Source organism: Taeniopygia guttata, chromosome 3 (genome assembly GCF_048771995.1).
Source record: "Taeniopygia guttata chromosome 3, bTaeGut7.mat, whole genome shotgun sequence".
In the NCBI taxonomy this organism is placed as follows: Eukaryota; Metazoa; Chordata; class Aves; order Passeriformes; family Estrildidae; genus Taeniopygia; species Taeniopygia guttata.
The window spans coordinates 112,125,851-112,148,356 of NC_133027.1; the positions used below are offsets into that span (position 1 = coordinate 112,125,851).

A 22,506-nucleotide genomic window follows, 5' to 3' on the forward strand; every position below is an offset into this window, starting at 1 on the left:
GTGAGAACCCACTTGCTGTCACTTGCTTTGGGCCATGTGAGAATAAAATTTGTTGCTCCATTTCATGGGGTTAGGCTAATCTGTAAAAATGTCTTTTTCACTTAAAGCTGGCCAAAGAAAGGGTTGTCTTGTGAAATGTCCTTGTGGTGCTGTGCTAAGTGTACCTGTTCTTAGTTGCTTTTTCTATTCAATGATTTTCTTCAGCCCTAAAGTTTGTGTAGACCTGTGTATGTGTCTTATGAACCACTTGATAAAATTCAATATCTTAGGTGAATTGGGTCTAGTTTTTAAACAGGGTAAGCCTTCAAGAGAGGGACTGTTTTCTAGATTACTTTCACTGTGCTTGTCATGTCCTTGTGCTGGCCTGTTGTTCTTGTAGTTCAAACTGTAATAGAAAATAAATTGTCATGGAGAAAACTTTGTCTAAATATGTTTTTTCAGAAAAATGAGACTTTAGCTGGTAATTGGCAAGGCTTTTGTACCTAATACGAACATCTACATGGATTCTGATTTGTGTCAGAAGTTTGCAAACACTTGGGAATATCATCCAAAATGCATAGCTGTGTGATGCTCTCAGTATATTTTGTTAAATGCAAATACATGGTTGGAGTTTTCTACTTGATGAAGACTTCAGTAGTGTTTTCCTGAATCATGTATATATATCAATCTTACATTATTGCCCATTGGTCAGTGTTTTGTTGTGGACAAACTGTTTCTAAAGAATTATTTTTCTTGTTAGTCGTGTCAATGTCAGAGTTGTAAGCAGTATGTTGCCATCCTTAACTTCTCATTCTAGGACCAGCTTTGTTCATTGGTAGCAGTGGGCAGTCTAAAGGTTTCTTACTGAGCTTCTTTGCCTGTTTTTATTGCAGAGAAGGTGAGGATTTTTGCAGAATATTCTGTGTTAAATGGTATGTTGAGGCTGTTGTTGTTTAAATGTGAAGTTTTGCATGATTAAAGGTTGCTGTGCTCTGATGGCCTTTCTGCCATCAGGTTGGCTGTATCCCTGGGCAGCAAAACTGAACACACTGGGAAAATGGAGTTATCACTGTGTCTTTGTTTGGATGGGTCCAGCCACTGCAATGGGCCAGACAATGTCTTTGAAGATCATCTGATATGGATTTTGAGTTTATTTTGTGTTAAAGTAGGCAGTTACATGAAGCAAATTCAGGATGCCACAGAGGATGCACACCATTAGATAGCCAAGCATATTCTTTTAACCTTTCATTTTAGAGCATTAGTTCTTCTCAGTGGGTGAATTAGTGTTGTTGGATTCCTTAAAGTGGTTTGGTTCTGTTTCTCAGCTGTGCTCTGCCAGAAATTACTGAAAATCTGTCAAATTGTCCATAAGGAAATTTTATCATAGCAACAAGATGTAGAGAAGACTATTTTGTAATAGAGTAAATAATAGTTTATAGTACAGTATTTTTAATATAAACACTCTTTTGTAGAGTGTTTGGATTTTAGGATAAGAAAACTAGTATCTCTTTCCTAACTTAGGAAATTGTAATTGACACATCTGAAGTCATGAAAAGGATTAGGCCAGCTGTGTGTAAGCATATACAAGATGAGTGGTTGAATGTGTTCTCAAGGGTATCATCTTTTTGAAATCTGATCTCCAAAACTGAAATGGCTGACGTGGTTGCTACTCTGAAACGTTATATTCGTGAATCAGATGAGGCTGTAGGTAGAGGTGTGAGTTTTTGCTGAAGGCCTGTTTTATTTTGAGATCTCTGCAATACACTCTGCTGGGGGAAAATTAGTCTGGAAACATTTAAAATTAATTTCAGAACATGAGTGATTTGCAAAATTGCTCCTAATAGCTTTGCAATATTCTTGTCTATAATGATTTCATGTTTGAAAAGTTAGGGGAAATGGGACTCTCTGTGACCACGCTCTGGTCTGGCTTTTGTTAAACCTTTGAGACAGTATTCTAAGAGTATCTGAAAAGCCAACTTTTTAAATAGTGGATAAAGATTTAGATTTCAGAAGTGCTCAGCACCTAATTGCTGAGAGATGTACAGCTTTTCTAAGGTCTGTACCCTTTGCAGACGCCTGTGTGTATACTGTGTGCTCTGCAGCAGTGATGTGCCATGCTTCCTAATACATATGCAATTATCCTGTTAAAAGCATCACTGAATGTAGTGGATTTCAGAAATCTGTAGTTTTAGGGCATTCTTTACTTTTAACTCTCAGATTAATAAAAAGTTGGCTATGTACCTTTATGCTGTTAACTGTGAAAAATAAAATTAAATTTTTTTTTCTGAAATTACTGTTTTCAACATCGAGCACACTGAAATTGGCTTCTAATAAAGGTTTTTTGGTTGCCACTTGAATAGTTTTTCCAGTCTTATCTGAGCATTGGTTACGTGCATAACAATTTGAAACAGAATTGTTTTAAAATCTAATAGATTATCCTCTATTGCTGTGTTGAGGGGCAGAAGTGAGGATCAGCATATTAGAAAGTGAGCAGCTGGGAGATAAGACTCCTGCACTAAAATGGGAGTGAGGCAAAGCATTTGCATGTAGTTTCTTGGAAGCATTTTAACCTGATTCATCATATTTTTAGATGTATGCAAATGAATTCAAGAGATGAAGCAGGTGTTGGCCCTAAGAATTTTAATACTTGGATAGGAGTTTTGAAAGTACTGATAGTTCTTTTAACAAAAAAATCCTTAGTATCGGAACTACTTAACACCTGCCTTCATTATAAGAGAAATAAAACCCAAAATGGATTATGAAATAAACATAAATAACTCTTACAGTGCAGAATTTGATGTTTGTGCAGGGCTGCCAATAAAGCATTTTAACAAAAGTTATTATTTCCAGCCAGTTAGTAAGTGTCTGAGCTTGGGCATCAGTGCCAAGGTGAGGGGATGCTGTCTGGTTCTGCTGACAAGCTGGGGAGCACAGCACAAAAAAAGGCTGATTTGGATCTGAATGCTCAGGGTTGCTGGGAGTGTGGTGATGAGTCACAGGCAAACTCTGCCTCAAACTGTGTAAACAGACCTCATTCCTGATTCTCCTCAGCAGTGGTATCACTGTCGTGGTTTGACACGGAAAAAGAATTTTTCTCGGAAGGAAGAGGTCAGTTTGGATATTGACCAATTGAAGGTGGACACGGCTCTGAGAACACAGAGGGGTTAAAAGCAGAATTCCCAGGAGAACTCGCTTTCTTTGGTTCTGGTCAGGATGCAGTGCAGGCTCTCCCCTGCCCGGCCAGGAGCTGGGTGGGGAGGGGAAGGCCCATGGCCTGAGTGAGGTACGAGCCATCCTTGGGAGTCTTTTAACCCTTCCTGAGAAATGAAAGCTTTGTGAAACTTTTCTCCTCCTCGGTTTGAAAGAGAGGAAGAGAGACAGCCTGGGACCCGGGATGTTGGAAGGAGAAATTCTAGGTGGAAGGAGATGATGGAGTGGCTTTTGGCTGGACTTTTTCTTGTTAGCCACAGACTGAACTGATCTTCTCCTCCAAGAGAGACTGTATTTTAGGAGGATGCTGGTGAGCCAAAGAGACCATGCTTCAGCTGGGAAAAGACAGAAGTGGAGCGAACAGAGAAAAGTCAGGGAGGTTTGTGGTGGTGCCCCCCTGTCTTCGCAGAGGAAGAAGAGAAGATGATCTCTGTTCTTGGATCCTCAGCCCCAGGGGAAAACTGGGGGGGGACTGTGGTCCCAAAAATGAAAAACTGAACTGTTGTTTTTCCCCTCTTGGCAGGGCATCCTTGAAAGGAAAAATCCTAAAAGCAGTCTGTCCATCCATGCATTGGTGGTGAGAGCACCGTGCATGGAAAGGAGAGGGTCACCACTGGCAAACTTTTTTATCTGGGCGGTGCCATGTGGTGACATGGAAGCACAGGGTGTGGCAGCTGTGTTTCTTGGGGGGTCTGTGGCATGGGAGGGGCTCCCCTCTCCCTCAATGGACTGAGAATCAATTGACTGGAGGGTGGAAACCTGATTGGGGTCCAGGTTGTGTCTCACTGTGGTTTGTTGGAGTTGGGTGGTGGGAGCAGGAATGCTTTGGAGGGTTTTAATTTTGAATTTTGTGTGGTTTTTTTTTTCCTTTCTTTTTCCTTTTATAGTAGTATAGTAGTAGTAGCTTAATAAAGTTTTTTTCCTTGTTGTTAAGCTTGGGCCTGCTTTGCTCTGTTCTCAATCGCATTTCACAACATTCAGTTGAGAGATTGCATTTTCATGGGGGCACTGGCATTGTGCCAGTGTCAAACCATGACAGTCACCCTTTTTACACTACTGTGAACTTGGACTTCCTAGGAGTTCCCAGTGTTTTTATCTGGCCTGGTCTCCTGAGCTGGTCTTAAATTCTGTCTGCTACTGCCACCATCAGTCCTTTCAGCTCAGCTTTCCCTTGAGCTGAACTATCTTGTGCCTTACTTTTCCAGGAGAATTTAGGAGAGTTTGTGTGGGCACACAGTCATATTTTTTGTTCAGACAAAGAGAATTCATTTAAGTGCTCTGTTCTTCAATGAGAGCTATGTGCAATTTTAAGCAAGTGTGTTGATAAGGACAACGAAAATACAGGCATTGTAAAAAAGGGGAACATCCATCTTAGATGGGAACTGTTGTATATGTGCATTCTGGGAGATAATATCAACAAAAAATGAATAAGATATTATTAAAATCTGCTGTTACACATAAATTTATGCTGTTTTCCTTTAAAAAATCCAAAGGAGAATGAAGAAACAAACATGAAGCTCGAGAAGACCTGCATAGATTTTAGGTAAATTCAGCATAGGCAGGGAGACTGTGAACTGAAGAAAGTATAGACAGAAGGTATGCCCATCTAAGGCATATTATACTGTGATGTATTCATCCCTTATTTTATATTTGTATTCTTATTTCTTAAAGCTATTCTATGAAGACAAAGATGCTACTGAAATACAAATTTTTTTCAAGTGTATAAGGTTTTTAAAATTCAACTTGTGGAAAGGGTTTAATGGTAAGTGAGGTGCCTGCAATATATTTAAGGAAAAATAATGAAATTAGATTCTCATACAGTCAGTTATGATCACAGTGATCTCGTGTTTATCCAGATATGTTCATTAGGACCAGAGATTTATATCCTGATGAACTATTGAAGAAAATTTTCTTAGTCTTGCATTTACTTTGCTTTTTCATTATTTCCTCCTCCAAGTACTGTCATTCATGCTGTATCAATGCCAGAAACTAAACATAGGAAGAATTTGCTATTTGGTCAGCTTTTGGCAGAGTGCTATTTTTTTTCAGTACTGTTTTTTTGACTTTTTTTGACTTGTTTTGACTCCTGTTAAGAAAAGAACCTCTCTCAGATCTCCAGTGCAGCCAAACTCTTTGCTTGAATGTTTCAAGGTTTGGAATGAGAAATTTTAATCCCATTTCTAATAGAAACTGCTGCCAGATATTTGAACCTGGACTGTGCATTGAATTAATGGGCATGTGTATATGTGGAGAAAGAATAATTAACATTTTTCAAATATCCTTAAGTTCATAATTGTGGCAGCTGTTGCTTTGTTACAGTTCAGCAAAACATGAACATTACTGAGAAATACTCTTACATCCCTTTGCAACCTCCTCCTCTTCCTGTGATCTGATTCTTACCTTTATCATCCATAATCTTGACCTCCTTGTCTTCCATCTTTAAAACAAAACAAAACAAAAAATTCTTGTCTTCCACTTGTTAGTTTTGGAATTTAAGGACCTTGTTAACTTCAGCTGTGAGGCTGGTTAACCCAGCAGTGGTTCTTGTGCCCAGCAGATGATCACAGAGCAGCATTGCTCATTAATACTGTGTCCAGTGGATCAGGTTCTGAATGCTGCAAGAAAATGTTCTTTTTATAGTTCATGTTGGTAGTTCCTGCTGGAGATGAATTAACTGGAGATAAAATACCTTTCTGATAAGGGTTTGTTTTCTTAGTATGTCTCTGCAATGGCAGAGTTGGTCTTGTCTGTCTCTAGTGCCAGTTTGTGCCAATTTAAGCTGTGTAGCCATGTGTGAGTGACTTGTGTACGTGGTAATTAACTCTGCTTCATAGCAGAGCATTGACAGAACTCTGGGTGTCACTGTCAGTCTTTGCTCTTTTATTAGTGAGGAAAAATGGCACGGGCTTGAGCTCCCAAACCAGGAAATGGAAATGAAGTAATGAAATAAGACTTTCCTTAATGTGACCTCTGGGCTGTGAGAAAATGCTGTTACCTAACGATCAGAGGTGTGTAGTCCTGCTTCAGGCAGCTCCCTGTTCCTGTCCTAATTTGTGAAAATGTCATTGCTGTGTTTTGGTACTTAGGAGTTTCTTACATGTTACTTAGAAATGTTGTAGAACTTGCAGTTCATTAACTCATTAGTTTCTGTGGCAAGGGAGAAGAGATCCAGCTGTGTTCATGCTTCTTTACCATTTTTCTTCATTGTGATTTTGCGAAGTTGCAGAACTATGAAGTATTTCAGGTTGTCTGGGAGGCTTTAGAACTGACCAAAATGGAAAAATTAGTCTTTCTATTAATACTGGAAGTGAGATTCCACTGATGTGGTAAGAAGCTGACAGTGCATTATATACACCATAGACAATATTTTCAGTTTGCTGCTTAGTTGTTTTAAAGTGATGTGGTTATAAATTATGTCTATTCATGTACTTGTTTTACCAGGGGAAATGTGCTTACATAGGTAGTGTGATAAGTCACCCTTAATATTTTGGTGCTTTTTCAAATGCTTGTGCTGTGAGGCTTTTTTGAGGCTATGAACTCTTTCTATGGGGGTTGCAAGTAGAGCTTGCACTAAAAATGAAGTTCTCACATTTGAAGCTTGCCAAGGTGCTGTGTGCATTGAGATGGGCTGGGCCCAGTAATTGTCCAGTGGCAGGACTGGGAGTGAGGAGTAGAAGCAAAAGAGCTTCTGTGAACAGAAGCAAAAGTTGGCAAATACCTTTCAGTGTATTGGTGAGAAGCGGCATTTTGGGCTGATGGAACTCATAAAACTGCCTGTGGATCTCTGCTTTGCCATTTCTCTTTGTGTTATTCTAGTCCCATGATGATGTTCTACATCCTGGTTACTGTATGGTGGTGCTGTCTTGTGTGTCCTCTGGAGGGGTTCCTGGCTAGCTGTGGTCAAGGCTTCTGCACAAACTGGGGTAAAAAGAGCAGTTCAGTGCAGTCCAGAGGTTAATTATGTGAAATACCACACTGCTTACTAGAAACCAAGGAACGTGAATTATGTTTAGTCTCACTTTTGTAGCCCTAGAGGTAGAACCAGGTCCATCACTTTCTGGCACAGCAAAGAGAAGGTTATTCTGGGACTGCAGACTGGTTTTTGCCTTTTGCCTCTGCAGTTGCAAGCAGTAACTGAGACTGACTGCATAATGTCAGAAAATCATTTTGTGCCTTTGGGCTTCTGTCAGGCTGTCTTTCATTCTGAAATAGTACAGTCCTGAGGACTCTGTATTTGTGCTGGTTTTTAAGCAAGGACATCAAGGAACTGAAGTGGAAGTCGGTTACTGTTGGTAGAAGATCAGGTCTTTAAGTCAGCTACAATTTCAAAACATCAAGCTCTGCAGGTTGGCTGACCTTATGTATTGGAAAGACTCAGAGCTGTTTGATTTTATGCTGCACTTTTACAAAAGTCTAAGAAGGTGCTGATGTGATGTGAAATGGATCAGGTAGATATATGTGCCTTGTAGAAGATAAGATACAATTTCTGTTACTATTGGAGCAAACACACTACTTAGTGGATCTAAGAAATATTGAGGGAACTGCTCACATTAAGGAGAAGGCTGGTAGGGCAAGTTTGCAGCTGTGGTTTGCTCTGTGCTGGGTTCCTCCTAGGCTTCCTAAGAACCTCAGTTGTTCCTTCATAGCTAAAAAGGGTGAGCAACATGTGAACAGACTTGAATCTTGTAAATGAAGCTGCTGACAGGGTGTTTTCAGCTTGTTATGGGGAATGTTTTCAATCTTTTCAGCAAAGTACATGATTTTTTAAATGGATTCACAGGTTTAGTCTGTTCTTGGCATAACCAGATGTGTAAAATAGGGTACTAGGTATATTCTTTAATTGAGATTCTCTATACATTTAAACAGATTAGATGAAGAGGTGCTGCTGCAGAACCTGAATCTACTTTTATTTCTGGGACAAAAAAAAAAAGCTGTATGCAAGTGTGGCTACAGGTGTGTCTGTTTCCTATATGAGACGGAGAGGAAAAATAATCTTAGGTCAGTCAGAGGGATGTTTTGAGTAGGTGAGAGATAACTGGTTACCAGTAGGACTGTTAACCCGCTTAACTTGACTCATATCCCAGGAGATCTCATATTCAGTATGCTGAAGAAGCACCAGTTTTGCTAATAAGTTTATTATAACTATCTTTCTGACATATTATGTTAGTTCAGTGTAAACATAATGCTGTCTACTTCAGAGAACACTTGGTCTCTTCCTCAAATTCTTCCTATCTGGTATTTGTAAGAGCTGACTAAGAACTAACTAGCTAAGCATCCTTAATCCTTCAAAATGTTGTGTCAGCATGTGGTATTCAGTGAGTCACAAGGCTAAAAGCTGTATTATGGCAAGTGCAGGGAGGAAAAAAGGTAAGTCTTATTTAAAATAAAATTGTTTTTGTCTTCAGAATTTCATATTCTCATTATAGGTGTTTAATAGTTATAATAACGTAGGAGAAAATCTTGTAGGAAAGCAATGAATTGTGCCTTGTGTTTAACTGCAAAGGGTTTGCTGAAGCCGTTCTGAGAATAATATGGGGTTGTTTTTCATTTCAGTTGATGCTGATGAGATAAAAAGACTAGGAAAGAGATTTAAGAAGCTTGATTTGGACAACTCTGGTTCTCTGAGCGTGGAAGAGTTCATGTCTTTACCTGAATTGCAACAGAACCCGTTAGTACAGCGAGTAATAGATATATTTGACACAGATGGCAATGGAGAAGTGGATTTTAAAGGTAAGACACAGTGTTCTGTGACAGGTGGTGGTACTTCAGAATTCCTAGAGCTTTAGAATTCAGGTTTTTCTTCATCTGAGAGAGGAGAGGTGAAGAAGATATGTTAAAATAAGGTGCTAAATCCCAGTGGAACCAAATACCAGTAAATCTAGTTTCTTTGCATTAGGGCACTTCTGAGTGAAATGTTTCAAAGACCAGATTGGTTAGGCTTTTAAGGTCAGGGTGGCTGAGGACTACTCATTAAATATCTCTTAAAGTACACCAATTTAGACTCTTAATTTTGATGCTGAGGAGAGACTGAAGAAAGTGTGGTAGGCTAAGTGGTGTGTTTCTGCATAAGTTGTATTTATCCAAATGAAACCTCTCCTTTGGAGTATTTAGAAAATGGGAAGGAGCCCAGGTTTTTCTGTTGATACTTCTTTTGTGGGGTTATTTTTAGGTAGATCTTAGATTGACACTTGAAGAAAAAAAATCCGAACAACCCAGAAGATTTGCTTTAGTACATTTCTCAAAATTTTAGATTAATTTTAAATATTCATGATTAAAAGGGCGAACAGGCCCTAATCTTCCTCACTAGTTCATCTTAAAAGTGTGTCTGAAATGATAATGTTTGTAACTTCTGTTCAAGGCAATACCTAGTATTTCTTATGACTAGAGAAGGTTAATCAGTCTTGGCATTTTTTTTAATTGGAGAAAGTACTTAAATCTTATTTATACTGACAGACTGACATTCTAAATAAGATATTAATATACAATTGCAAAATCCATTAAATGTCTTTAGGGGTAGCTACAGTATAACCAGAATGTTGAGTTTTGATCAGAAGCAGTAATTGTTGCATGGAACTATTCAAAAGTCCCTTGTGAAAAATAGTTTATGAGCAATGATGATCACGTTGTCTGTGACATTGAGCCGTGATTAATACAGTTACCAAGAGTTGTTCCTCTTGGAAGAGAACAGGAAGTTGGCAAAATCAATTTTCTTTTATAGAAAAATATTATTTTATTTTTTCAAAAGCAGTTACCGGTTTCAGTGTAATTCTTTACATTGAGAAACCAGTATTGAGAGGAGTTGTACAATTAGTGTCTCAACTGGAATAAGTTTAAAGATCTTGGAGTTTTCTCTCGGGTTCTTGTGGAGGCCCAGCAACAAAATTACTTAAATGCTGGTGTGACACAGTCTGTTTAGTGAGTGCTGCATTGGATTTGGGGTTCCTCCTACTGAAGAACATTAAATATGAAAGCACACAGACATTTAGGTGTCACAAGGTAGGCAATATTTTAAAGATTAGATTGCTTTTACAATTTCTAAAATTTTCTGAATGTTGACATCTTTGTTTATTAAAAAATGTGCTTTTTTTATACATGTTTTCCTTGCATTGTTTAGAATTTATAGAAGGAGTCTCCCAGTTCAGTGTCAAAGGAGATAAAGAACAGAAGTTGAGGTGTAAGTATTTTGATCTTCCTTAACAAAAATTTTCTGATCCTCAAAAATACTCTTTTTTAAGTTAAGATTAAGAAATTGGCAAATCCAAATTGTTGTAAAGAGTGGAAAACAATGAAAGTAGATTGTAAGCTTTTTGCACATTTTATCCTTTATTTGTTTTGAAGATTTGTTAGCACTGTTCTCTGCAGGGAAGGTTGGAGGAGGTTGATCGCCTTCTGAAGAATTTCAGTTGCTTTCTGTTTTTTGAAAAAAGTAAATTGATTTAAGAACAGCTTGCTATATAGTTCTGTGAACTTACAGGGCCTAAGAATAATACTCAATTATTTGCTATTACAGTAGGAAAGCATTAAATTAATGTTTTAGAACTGCATCTCCAGACCCAGGCTTTAGGAGTAGAAAAGAGACAGGTTCAGTTACAGATGTAGCTTCCAATAACTAAGACTGAAATGTTTAAAAATAAATTCAGTCTTGATGCCAAGTTTTTTGCAGCAAAATAACCAGATGAGATTTTGAGTCATCTGTTTCCTGGTAGGTTGTAATTTTTTTGCTGGCTGGGTGCTTTACTTGTGGCTGGGAAGATTTTCTTTTTTGGTGTTCACAGAATGCTTTTACTGCTGGTGCTAGAACAATTTCAGGTGTTTTCTAAAGCTAGTATATGTTGTTTTCCAATCACAGTTGTTACCAAATGGTTGGTTTATTTATTTTTGATTTTTTTTTACAGTTGCTTTTCGCATTTATGATATGGACAAAGATGGCTATATCTCAAATGGAGAGCTCTTCCAGGTGCTGAAGATGATGGTTGGGAACAATCTCAAAGACACTCAGTTACAGCAAATTGTAGATAAAACCATAATTAATGCAGATAAGGATGGTGATGGAAGAATATCCTTTGAAGAATTTTGTGCTGTAAGTAACTTCTAAAGAAAAATTGAGTCATTTACAGAGAGAGGATAAAAAACCTCTCAAGTTCTGCTCTGGGAAAAGAATAAACAGTTAAAAGGTGTATTTTTATGAACTTAGAGGTTTACTGAACAGAATGCTTAAATGTAGCATTTGACACTGATGGGTGTTGATTTCAACCCATGTGATATATTTGTTTAATTAGATGACAGCAAGTTTTAAATTCTTTCCTGAAAAAATTAAATGACACATTGAATCTTGATCCTTTGAAAATTGCAATTAATGAGTGTTTACATATTGATTTTAAATGGTATATTAAGGAAGATACACTTGATAGCATGGTTTGGGCCTTACTTCTTTTCCCTAATCTTTGAATTTACAACTTCAGTTCAAGCATAACTTGTTCATATACAAAAAATATGTGAGTTCTAAGATAAAAAAAGGGGGAGGTAGGGTGGTGGAAATCTGCCATGCTGCCAACTATTGAAGTGAAAAGGTTCTTTTGTTTGCATTTTGGGGATTTTTTTTTTTAAGTTCAGTTATTTTTGTGACATCATGTAAAAAACATTTTGTCTGCAAAGAAGTTAGAGCTACAGCCTGCAAATGCCTGGATTACTGCATTACTTAAGTTTATTTCTTGTGCTGGTCTGTCATCTTCCAGCCATGCATCAAATGTGATGTTGCCTCTTCTTTTGTCTTTGGGCTTCTGCCCAGGCTTCTTTCCTTGTGCTCCTGATGGATTTTCCTCTTCTTGACTTCTAATTTCTTCAGTTATTGTTGACCTCATAACAAGACATTTCTCAGTTCTACAACATCTTATTCTTTTTCTTGCATTTTACTCTCTCTGAATCTGGTGTCATGTATCTACAAAAATGCTTTTTAATTTGTTGTCTTCGGCACATACCATTTGGCCTCTGAATTTTGTTCTTGCATTATTAAATGTTCCTCTGACATGGCACCTTTCCTTTTCCTTCTGCTCTGTGTGGATCACACACCTGTGAACACTGGTAATTCTTTCCTGGGTGTGTGTTCTGTCAGAAATCTGCTGCTTTTCCTAAGGCCCTTTCTTTTTCCTGGGAAGGTTCACAGTTTTACAGGGTGTTTCAGTAGTCACCGTTTTATTTAACATGCACAAATATACTACAGTGTCATAATATGAGATGGAGAGGAATGCCAGAATGGTGTTGTTTGCACTGGTTTTCAGGCCCTTGAGCTTGTGAATTGTACTAATTGTACTGAATTACCTTGGTTGGTACATAATTAATTTAATCTCTCACAGTACTTGTAAAATGTAAATCAGTTTGGAGCGGCCAGGGAAGTACTACCTTTATGATTGACCTCAGTGTCTCTATTGACTGTGTTCTTTGCAGCTTGCTAATTTTCAATTCTCATCTTTCTGAACCTTATTTTTCTCCCAGGTTGTAGGAGGCCTAGATATCCACAAAAAGATGGTCGTAGATGTGTGACTCTGTAGGGCACCACCCAACACTTTTGCTTTCTTCTCCATCTCTGAAGATCTGCTCCAGACGTCCAGCAATGCTCTCTGTGTATTTAAATGGAAGTATTTTTCTCTGTGAAGCCACATTTTCCAACATGAGCCTCATGAAGCCAACTAAGTGTTATTGAACTTTTATTCTCTCAATAACTCAGTGTAGCACTTTAAAGTTTGAAGGACAGCAAAGATGGAAAGAGCATATCAGTGTGGCGGAGAAAGGGAAGGGGTTGGCTTTTTAATTTATTTTTCTTCATCTTTTATAACAAGGAAATATCTATCTATATATATATATGTGTGTGTGTATTTATATATAGATATATATGTAGCTTTCTATATGTAGTAGCTAGGTGGGCGTTAATTTAATATACTTGACTCAGAAACAAAACTAGAGTACAAAGTGCCAAGCAGAGTATTAACAGTTCAATATATGGATATACATCCTTACTTTTATTTCACACAGTTTTATATATATAGTAGAAGAATGTAAAGTTTTAACTGGGTCTTAGGTCAACTCTTTTCCTTTTCCTGTGACTGTTCAGATGTTTCTATATATTGAATGGCTGACAAAGCATTGCTTCTTATTAAATCACCTTAATTACTTTTTTTTTTTTTGTAACACGGGAGACTAAGTTTATTTATACCTGTTAATACATTACCAGGGACTGTGTCTCTTTGCTAAATAACTTAGTACAGTTCTACTTAATATGAGAATATAGTTTAATGCTACTGCCAAGAACTAGTCCTCGTGTGCATATAGTGACTGCAGAATGCTTTGATGGCTGTTAGATTCCGTCACCCCGGAATTGGGAGCAGTTACAGCTGTCCTGAAGCCAAGACAACTCTGCTGTTCTGGGTTCAATTTAGATACAGCTGCTTAAGGTGGTAGATGCATTCATGATTTTCTCTTGTGCTTAGCTCAATGAAATTAGGATCCACATAACTGTGCAGGATTCCCATCTACTTATTTTATACAGTATTTAGATTATAAAATGTTCTTGCCACTTAAATTCTGTTGTTTCACCCATGATAGTTTTCCCCCTTGCATTTAAAAAATACTACAGGTAGCTAAATAACTGGTAATATTTTATATATATATGTATATATGATTCATACAGGGGGGGAATCTTGTTAACCTATGCCATAGAGGAGGAAAACTTCACACTATCTAAATTTATACCTCTTGCAGTTCTCCAGTCCTTTTCCTGGAGAATTTTTTTCTTTTCTAGATTTGTCCATATCATAATTTGTAATGGAAGGTAACTTGATCTATTTGTGTGATATAAAAGTAGCGAGCCATGTTTTACAACTTTATATCATCCCTTCCCTTTTCTGCAGCGGTACTATTGGCTGGAAGAAAAACATTTGCTAGATTTTTTAGGACAATGCATCTTTCCTGTATAGTAGTTTTTCTATTTAAAAACAAAAATTGTTTTATAATGAGCAGTGGGAAGTGCAGGTTGTCTAAACCTCTTCAATCGAGCACCTGTCTGCCATAGCTGTTCCTTCAACTGAGTGCTGCACATCATGGGCTCTGTCTGTGAGAGAGAAATCCAGGTGCTTAGTGTCCTTGCATGACATGAAGTTTTGCATGTAGATCGATTTGAAATGTTCCTCTTGTTTACATAATTTGCATAATTAAAAAGATAATGTTGCCAAACTTTGGTAAATGTTGATGTTCAAAACAAAAATCTCCTCTACATGTAACTTTTTTTCTTCTTCTGGATCAGTACGTGGTTTATAATCCCAGCCAGTGGTTGTATCTGTTCCAGTGTCAACTGCCATGTGCTCTGCTTCAAGGGGGAATTAGTCTTTTGTGAATTTTTTGTACATAAGTATTTGTTACAAACATTTTAGCAAATGCTTTCAGTTTTTCTTGCTTGTGCATATCTTGGCTGGCATTATAGAAATTAGTGCTAATGTTATTTCCTTAGGGGGACTGGAAGGGGAGGGATGAGGTTTTGTTTTTTTTTCAGTTTGTGTGGGGAAAAATGATTTATGTTGAATGTTTAGTTTTTCCTCTGCATGCTACATCATATATTGTGGGAACTATAAGAACCTTCATACTGTATGAATACAAAATAAAATATTTGAACCTTAGCTGGGGTGCTCAGTACCTTTCCTGTTCACCTTAAAGCAGCTCTGCACCTTGCTCTGAAGAAAACTTGTTCATATTTTTTTGTCCATTCCTTGATTATTTAGATTCACTGAAAAACTCCACAGGGTGCAGTCTGCTGAAAACCTCCAGGGCTCATTTCAGCGTTTCAAGACATGTTGAGGTTTAATGGCACACCTGGGTCTCTTCACTAAACATTCAGAGTGGATAACCTACTTTGTTTGAAATCCCTGTGGAAAGTGGTTGTAAAAAACAAATTAACCCCCCCTAACATTAATGTAAGTGGAGAATAAAAGGCAGTTCATGTCTCAGAAAATGTCTGAGCTTTGTCCTGATGCCACCAGCCCTCCTTGCACAGGTGTGCCCTTCAGAGCAGCTCTGTGCTGTGCTCTTTGGGCTGCAGGTGTTTGGACCTTCTGCGTGCTGTCCTCTCCCCTCTGCTGCTCGGGTCACTGTTGCTATGCACTAATTTAGGATAAACATCAATTTTGCGTGCTCTTGCCTCACTGTCCTGTATCTTTCAAGCTAATTGAAGTAAATGACATAAGCAGCCAAGGAACAGAAGATGTAGCGAGCAGGTAGGTGTGCCTGGAGCTGCTCAGAATGCTAAATTGTGTGAGCTGAGGTAACTCCAGCAAGTCTTAAATCTATTCAAGACTGAAGGCTTGACTCAGTTTGGCTGTAGTGATAATCCCATGCTGTGAAGTGCTATTCTGGAAACTTGGACATTGACCTAAATGCTTACTCAGTTTGCGTGTGTATTTGATAATCTTATTTCAGTTTGTTTTTATTCCCAAACCTGAACTGATTTGTTTTGCAAAACACTTTGCAGAAGGTTGCCTGGCAGGTTTAGGAGAAGAGGGTCCATTTTTAAATCATACTGGGACTGGTCACTCCAATTTCTCCCCCTACTTTTGTTGCATTATGCTACTTACGTAACATTTTAAAGAGGCACATAGCTCCTTAAGAGTTGTTGGTGCTCTGGTACAATGGAAAGTACTTAACCTGATGGCTCTTGGCTTTTTACTAGGAGTCCTTACAGATCATTTTTAGGAATTAAATCTATACGTGTGCAGATTCAGGATTCAGTTCAAATATGTTATTTACCCCTTCATCTTCCCCTTTTCATGTGATGCATTGTTCCAGCAGCAGCAGACTCAGTGGACAGCCTGCCACTGAACTCTGTATTCCAGCTGACTCCTCCTTTCAGGAAGATACTAAACCATGATGTGTGCTTATAAATACTTAACCCTGCCAATTTCTTTAGGCTCAAAACATTAAACACCAAGGCTTTCTGAAGAAGCAGCCTCTTAAGTCTGATGTTCAGAAAATCCATCATGAAGCAGGCTTTTGTTTGAGTCTGTTAAGTAAAATCACGGACTTTTTATATAGACACCATTTAAAACCCCTTTTAATGACTAGACAGAAACATCAGGTATGTTCAAATCAGACCACATGTCCAAAGTCAATCAGACTGCACAAACAGTTGTGGTTTTCCTCTGGGCTTCCAAATCCAGCAGAAAACTGATGGCTTCTTGGCTTCTCCTGCCTCCAGGAGCCTGGACTTCTGGCCACGGTGCTTGGTGGTGCAGCTCAGAACCTCTCAGCTGCTCTGCTGGCCACTGCCCTAATATTGCCATAAACTTTGGATGGAGGACTTCCTGCAGAAGAAAGCACACATGTAGTCAGAAAACGTAATCTGTCACAAAAATTGGTGTGTTGTGCCCACACCTGTATTAAAAATGAAGAACTAAGCCAAAGGGTGAGAAGGATGGGCAAGGTCAGTCACCATCTTACTGCAAGTGCAGAGCTCAACTTCTCCTTACAGAGTGGGTTGCTCCCTTTGGCTTCCCCTAGGGAATGCTGCAGCTAAATCAAAATGCAGAACATGGTTCTGCAATGTGGTGAGGGTTTTGGGGCCAGAAAACAAGTTCTGGATTCCCTGCTTCTCCCCCAGATTCTTGTCTTAGGAGCAACAAGCCAACTGCCAGCAAGCTATTTCCTCTAAATGTAGGTGTGGACAGGACAGGGAAGAGGGTGAGAGGCACAAAGCAGTTTCTCAAACTGCAAGATTCATATGTAGTGAAGATTAGATAAGAGGACTTACCTAAAATTAGATTGCAAATCGCTGTTCGTGCCATTTTAATGTTCTGAAAAGATCCCAAAATATGAATTTTTCTGTAAAAATAAAAGTAGCAGTAGTTAACAGAAAGTAACTTAAGAGATTGCACAGTTAATAGAGAATTGGGGTAAGAGATAAATGTGGAATTTTGTATCAGTGTACTAGTTTCTTTTCTACACTTCTAAACAAACAAACAAAAAAACCAACCAAAACCCACAAAACCTACAACATAAGACTTGTGCTGTTCTAAATCCCTTTAAAATAGATTTTACCATTTGCAAATTTAACAGTGTTGCAGCTTCAGGAGGAAAATGTTGCTGTGTTGGTGAGTTCAACTTCAATTATTCATAAGAAGGAATTCTTACGCTGTGAGGAGTGACTGAATTCTAGATGTGCTATTCTCATAACAAAAGGTCTAATAACTTGTGTTCACTAAAATATTCTCTTAAATATTTTTTCTTACTACTACTCAAGTTTTATGAAAGTGTTGTAATCTTTGTTTCTGGCATAGCACATGGATTAGCTGAGCTGAGGGGTTGTGCTTTGCCAAAGAGGAAGTCAGTCTTTACTTACGTGTCGGCAAGAACGATGCGTGTCCTGGTCACATTTTCTATGGTGAATTTGGTTTTTCCACCTTTCCCTGCTATTCTCCCTATTGCTCTTGACAGATGATCTCCTTTCAGAGGTTTGACTGAAATGAGAATAGCATGCCCAGGGTAACAGCAGTGGTGTGTCTTCCTGTTCATGCTTCCCTTGGTCAAGTTGCTGGAAACAACTCGTGCCAAGTACTACAAAAGCAACTTCACTGGTCAGCACAGATCCATCTGGATTTCAGCTTTTTTTTGACTAGTAGTGCACACTGCTGCCAGTGCTGACATAGGGTTTCTTTACAGAAAGTCTCCTTTAGAACTGCAGAGGAAGGCTCTGCACTTTGCGTTGAGGAAACGGAGTCAAAGTCACCAAGTTAACACTGACAGAAACGAAGTAGATCAGGTTTAGATCCTGCTCTACAGGGGACTCCAAGGAGTCCCTGTACTACATAAAATCAGATGTTTCGGGCTTTCAGGGTCCTTGAGGGCAAGTGATAAAATTGGAGCAGGGGGAAAAGAAAACAAATCCATAGTAGCAGGACACACACATAACTTTGTGAATACTGCATCAGAAAATACTCACCGTCTGTAACTTCAAATGACTCTAGAAAAAGATCGTCTAATCTGATGAGAGCAAGGGCATCCTAAAAGAGCAGGAGATCTGTTATCAGCAGTTTTGTTCCAGTAACACAGCTGAAAGCCACTGTTCTCTTTATACACACAACCTAGCAAATAACAACTAAAGTTAAATCCACTTCTTTTCAACAGCAATACAAATATCTCCATCTAGAGAACCCTACACAGGTTTGGATGCCCCTGCATTCAGCCCTGCCTCCCCAGTGCTAGTGAATCCAGTACAGGTCTAGAGCAAGGAGCAGCCTCTGCAACGCCAAAAAAAGTGGGTTTGTTTTCTCCAACAGGCCCAGTCCTATTTAGTATCTACTGATGGTCTGGATGAGGGGATTGAGTCCAGCTTTAGCAAATTTGCAGATGACACCAAGCTGCAAATGTAAGTGTTGATCTGCTGGAGGCTAAGAGGGCTCTGCAGAGAGACCTGGATAGATAAGCCTGATATTAAATCCATTAATATGAGGTTTAATAAGTCCCTGGGCCGGGTCCTACACTCTGGCCACAATGATCCCCTGCAGAGCTACAGGCTAGGGACAGAATGCTGGACAGCAGCCAGGCAGAAAGGGAGCTGGGGGTTCAGCAGTGTACCCACACAGCCAAGGAAGCAAATGGCACGCTGCCTGTGTCAGGACAGCGTGGCCAGCAGCACTAGGGAAGGCATTCTGCTCCTGTACTTGGCACTGGTGAGGCCACACCTTGAGTATCGTGTCAGTACTGTTTTGGGCACACCAATTTAAGAAGGATTTTTAGATGCTCAAATGTGCCCAGAGAAGGGCAGCAAGGCTGATGAAGGGTGTGGAACAAAAGTCCTGTGAGAAGTGATTGAGGGAGCTGGAGGGGCTCAGCCTGGAGAAGAGGAGGCTCAGGGGAGACCTCACAATTCCCTACAGCTGCCTGAAAGGTGTAGCCAGGTGGGGTCAGCCTCTACCAGGCAACCAGCGGCAGGACAAGAGGACACAGTCTCAAGCTGCACCAGGGAAAGCTTAGGCTGGGTATTAGGAAGAATTTCTTCACAGAAAGAGTGACTGGACATTGGAATGGGTTTCCCAGGGAGCTGGTAGAGTCACCATCCCTGGAGGTGTTTATAAAATGACTGGATGTGGCCTCAGTGCCATGGTTTAGTTGATAAAGTCATAGCTTGAACTTGATGATCTCAAAGGTCTTTTCTGACCTAGTTAATTCTGTGATTCTGTGAGTTTTGCACAGACTGGAGGTTATTGGCTTGGGCTTAAGAAAAATGAGCAGTCTACCAGTGCAGAGGACCTCAGCGAGAGGATATTGCTTTATGCTTGCCTCACACAACCTATGTTCTCTGTTTAGGTGCTGTTTGACGGCTACTTTTTTATCCAGCATTATTTTAAGAAACTGGATGTCTACTCCAGTCACAATTTCTAGAAAACATTGCTTTCTAAAAAACAACCTAAGGATTTTTCACTATTTCTTAGTGTAATTTGCAGAGAGGCCAGGGACAGATCAGTAAAGTGGAGCAATCTCTCACAATCTGGTTGTTGGGAGACTCACCTCTACTTGAAATCCAAGTATGAAGGCTTTCACAAAATCAGCTGCTTTTGCCAGAGCACTGAGATCCTTTGTCTCTTGACAAGTCTGCAAGACAAGAAATTATGTTTGCAAATTAAGACCAGGCAAGTTAGGAGCAGAACTTAGAAGTGATCAGCCTGTGCTTGAAGGGGAGAGAAAAGAAAAGCTGCTGAAAATCCACACCACACTGACTGAATAGAACTCTTGGTGGAGAAAACCCAAAACCAACACAAACTAAACTGCAGCAGCAAGCAGCAGGAAAAAGAGAAGGATGGTGATGGCAGGTGTTATTCTAATGACAATATTCTAAATATGCCTTAGCAGATGAATGAAATTATTTTCAAAGTTTTATATTCATGATAGATATGGGCAAAATGAAATCAGTGAATTGTATGTCAAAACTTTAGATATGTCCTTAAAAACTCTTGGTGTGAACATTCCTCAGGAGAAATAAGGATAAAGAATGAGCATCTACAAAATTTACAGGTTTATACTAGTGTCTGTGCCCTAAGGTATTCCAGCACAATCCATTAAAGAAAAATCACATGCTATTAAACTATGGGCCCTTATCATCTGCCACAAAGGCATTAGGAGATTCAGGAGATTCAGCTCCCTTATAAGATATTGTTTACTGTCAGGTCAGTATTTGGTAACCTTAAATAGCCAGAAAACATTGAATTACAAAATCATATCTAAGACATGGATGAAAATTCTTCTTAATGTACACAACTTTCTATAGTACATAACTTTCTCCTACAAAAACAGAACACTCCCCCAGCTTCTGCTGGCTCCTTCTGGAACAGATTTGGATTTTACTTGCACTAACTACTAAGCAATAATTGCCAGATTTTGGTCCCCAGGGAGGTGACACCACAGTTTCCATTTTTCCAAGCATTATATGGGATTTACGACTTCTCTAGTCTTTACCCTGCGGACCAAGAACACACATGAGGAGAGGCACTGCTTTTCAGGAGGCAGAATTGTTATAACTGAAAGCTCCAATTTATGAATTAAAGAAAATCTCTTAAATGCACCAAATATAAATTCAGAGAATAAAAAAGAAAAGCCACTATAAAAACCAAAAAGGTCAGTGGCGAGCCCGGGTGTTGGCGCTGACTGAGACACAGGTTTGAGTGCTGCAGCAGAGGGTTTCCTATGCTCCCGGAATTCAGTATTGAGATGTATCTCCCTGATGGCTCTGGCTATCTCAATTTTGGATATTTATCGCATATTTATCGTCCAGGCGTTCCTTGGACCACCTTGATGGGTGATCCATCTCCCCACGTTCAATTGCTTGTGAATGGAGTCCTCCCTCTTTTGTCCAGGTGGTTTCGACATTATTTTGCAATCCTTGTCGCTAGCTTGTGAGTTTTAAAAACTTCTTATAAGAATATATATTAACATTTATAATTATAAAATATACGACAATTTTCTTTGCACGAGTTATCACATATAACAGAATCACAGAATGGTAAGGGGTTGGAGTGGACCGTAAGATCACCTAGTCCCAACCCCCCTGCCACGGGCAGGGACACTGGCACTAAACCAGGCTGCTCAAAGCCTTATCCAGCCTGCTTTGAACAGGGCTGGGGTAGTCCCGGGCGACCTGTCTCACCACTCTCACAGTAAAACAATTCTTCCCAGCATCCAAACTAAACTTCCCCTCTTTCAATTTGTAAACGTGACCCCTCGTCCCGTCACAAAGAGCCCCTCTCCAGCTTCCCTGGAGCCCCTTCACACAGGGAAGGAGCTGCGAGCTCCGCACACAACCTTTTCCCACCGGGGACAGCCCAAGGAGCCGCTCCCCTTACCTTGATCTCAACATTCCTCGTTTTCAAGTTGAACCTGATCTGAAGCTGCAGATGCTCCACAATGGGCGTGAATATTTTCATCCAGTTCTCCTTGAGCGGCGTGTACCTGTTGGCCGGCACGGGGATCTTCCTCAGCTCGCCCTTCCCAACCTGCGGGGGGGCGAGACACAGACGGCCGTGAGTCGGGGCAGGCCGGAGGACACCCGGGGCCGGGATCCGGACACCCGGGGCCTGAGGGCGGACACCCGGGGCCGGCCGGAGGATACCCAGGGCCGGCCGGAGAACACCCGGGGCTGGGAGCCGGACACCCAGGGCCTGAGGGCGGACACCCGGGGCCGGCCGGAGATCACCCAGAGCCGGCCGGAGAACACCCAGGGCCGGCCAGAGGACATCCAGGGCCGGGAGCCGGACACCCAGGGCCGGCCGGAGGACACCCGGGGCCTGCGGGGGGACACCCGGGGCCGGCCGGAGAACACCCAGGACCGGGAGTCGGACACCCGGGGCCGGCGGGATGACACCCGGGGCCGGCGGGATGACACCCGGGGCCGGCCGGAGAACACCCGGGGCCGGCCGGAGGACACCCAGAGCCGGGAGCCGGACACCCAGCGCCGGGATCCGGACACCCGGGGCCGGCCGGAGAACACCCAGAGCCGGGAGCCGGACACCCAGGGCCGGCCGGAGTTTCCCCTCTCTCCCCGTACCCCGAGCGCCTCGGCGGCCACGGGCGGGAATGCCGGCCGCTTGCAGGGCCGCGGCTCCGCCGTGTCCATGGCAGCTCCCGCCGGCTGCTCGCCGCCCGCCCGGCGCTTCCTGCGGCTCCGGCGGGACACGACGCTGGTGAAGCCGCCGGCCGCGGGCGCGCCGCTCTCCATGCCGGCGGCGGGGCACACGTGGGGCGGCCGTCGGCGGAAGGGGCGGCGGTGTTTCCGCCGGCAGCCGGCGG

At 40.8% G+C, this 22,506-nt stretch overlaps 2 protein-coding genes across 2 annotated transcripts in view; one reads left to right on the plus strand and one right to left on the minus strand.

The window, feature by feature from the left end:
• PPP3R1 (protein phosphatase 3 regulatory subunit B, alpha) overlaps positions 1-14,855 on the plus strand; it is a 37,510-nt gene extending 22,655 nt beyond the window's left edge. The window contains exons 3-6 of the mRNA XM_002199845.6: positions 8,743-8,919; positions 10,304-10,363; positions 11,085-11,269; positions 12,682-14,855. Coding sequence (XP_002199881.1) covers positions 8,743-8,919; positions 10,304-10,363; positions 11,085-11,269; positions 12,682-12,729 — 470 coding nt within the window. The 3' untranslated portion in view covers positions 12,730-14,855. The remainder of the gene's footprint in view (positions 1-8,742; positions 8,920-10,303; positions 10,364-11,084; positions 11,270-12,681) is intronic.
• A 1,397-nt stretch (positions 14,856-16,252) lies between these two features.
• On the minus strand, positions 16,253-22,498 carry PNO1 (partner of NOB1 homolog). The gene is made up of 7 exons (XM_030269239.4): positions 22,265-22,498; positions 21,564-21,713; positions 19,735-19,818; positions 18,167-18,227; positions 17,567-17,684; positions 16,979-17,049; positions 16,253-16,532 (listed from the first exon to the last, which is right to left on the minus strand). Exons 1-7 carry the CDS (start codon positions 22,433-22,435, stop codon positions 16,465-16,467), a joined length of 723 nt encoding a protein of 240 aa, XP_030125099.2. The 5' UTR covers positions 22,436-22,498; the 3' UTR covers positions 16,253-16,464.
• Between the last annotated feature and the right edge of the window lie 8 nt (positions 22,499-22,506).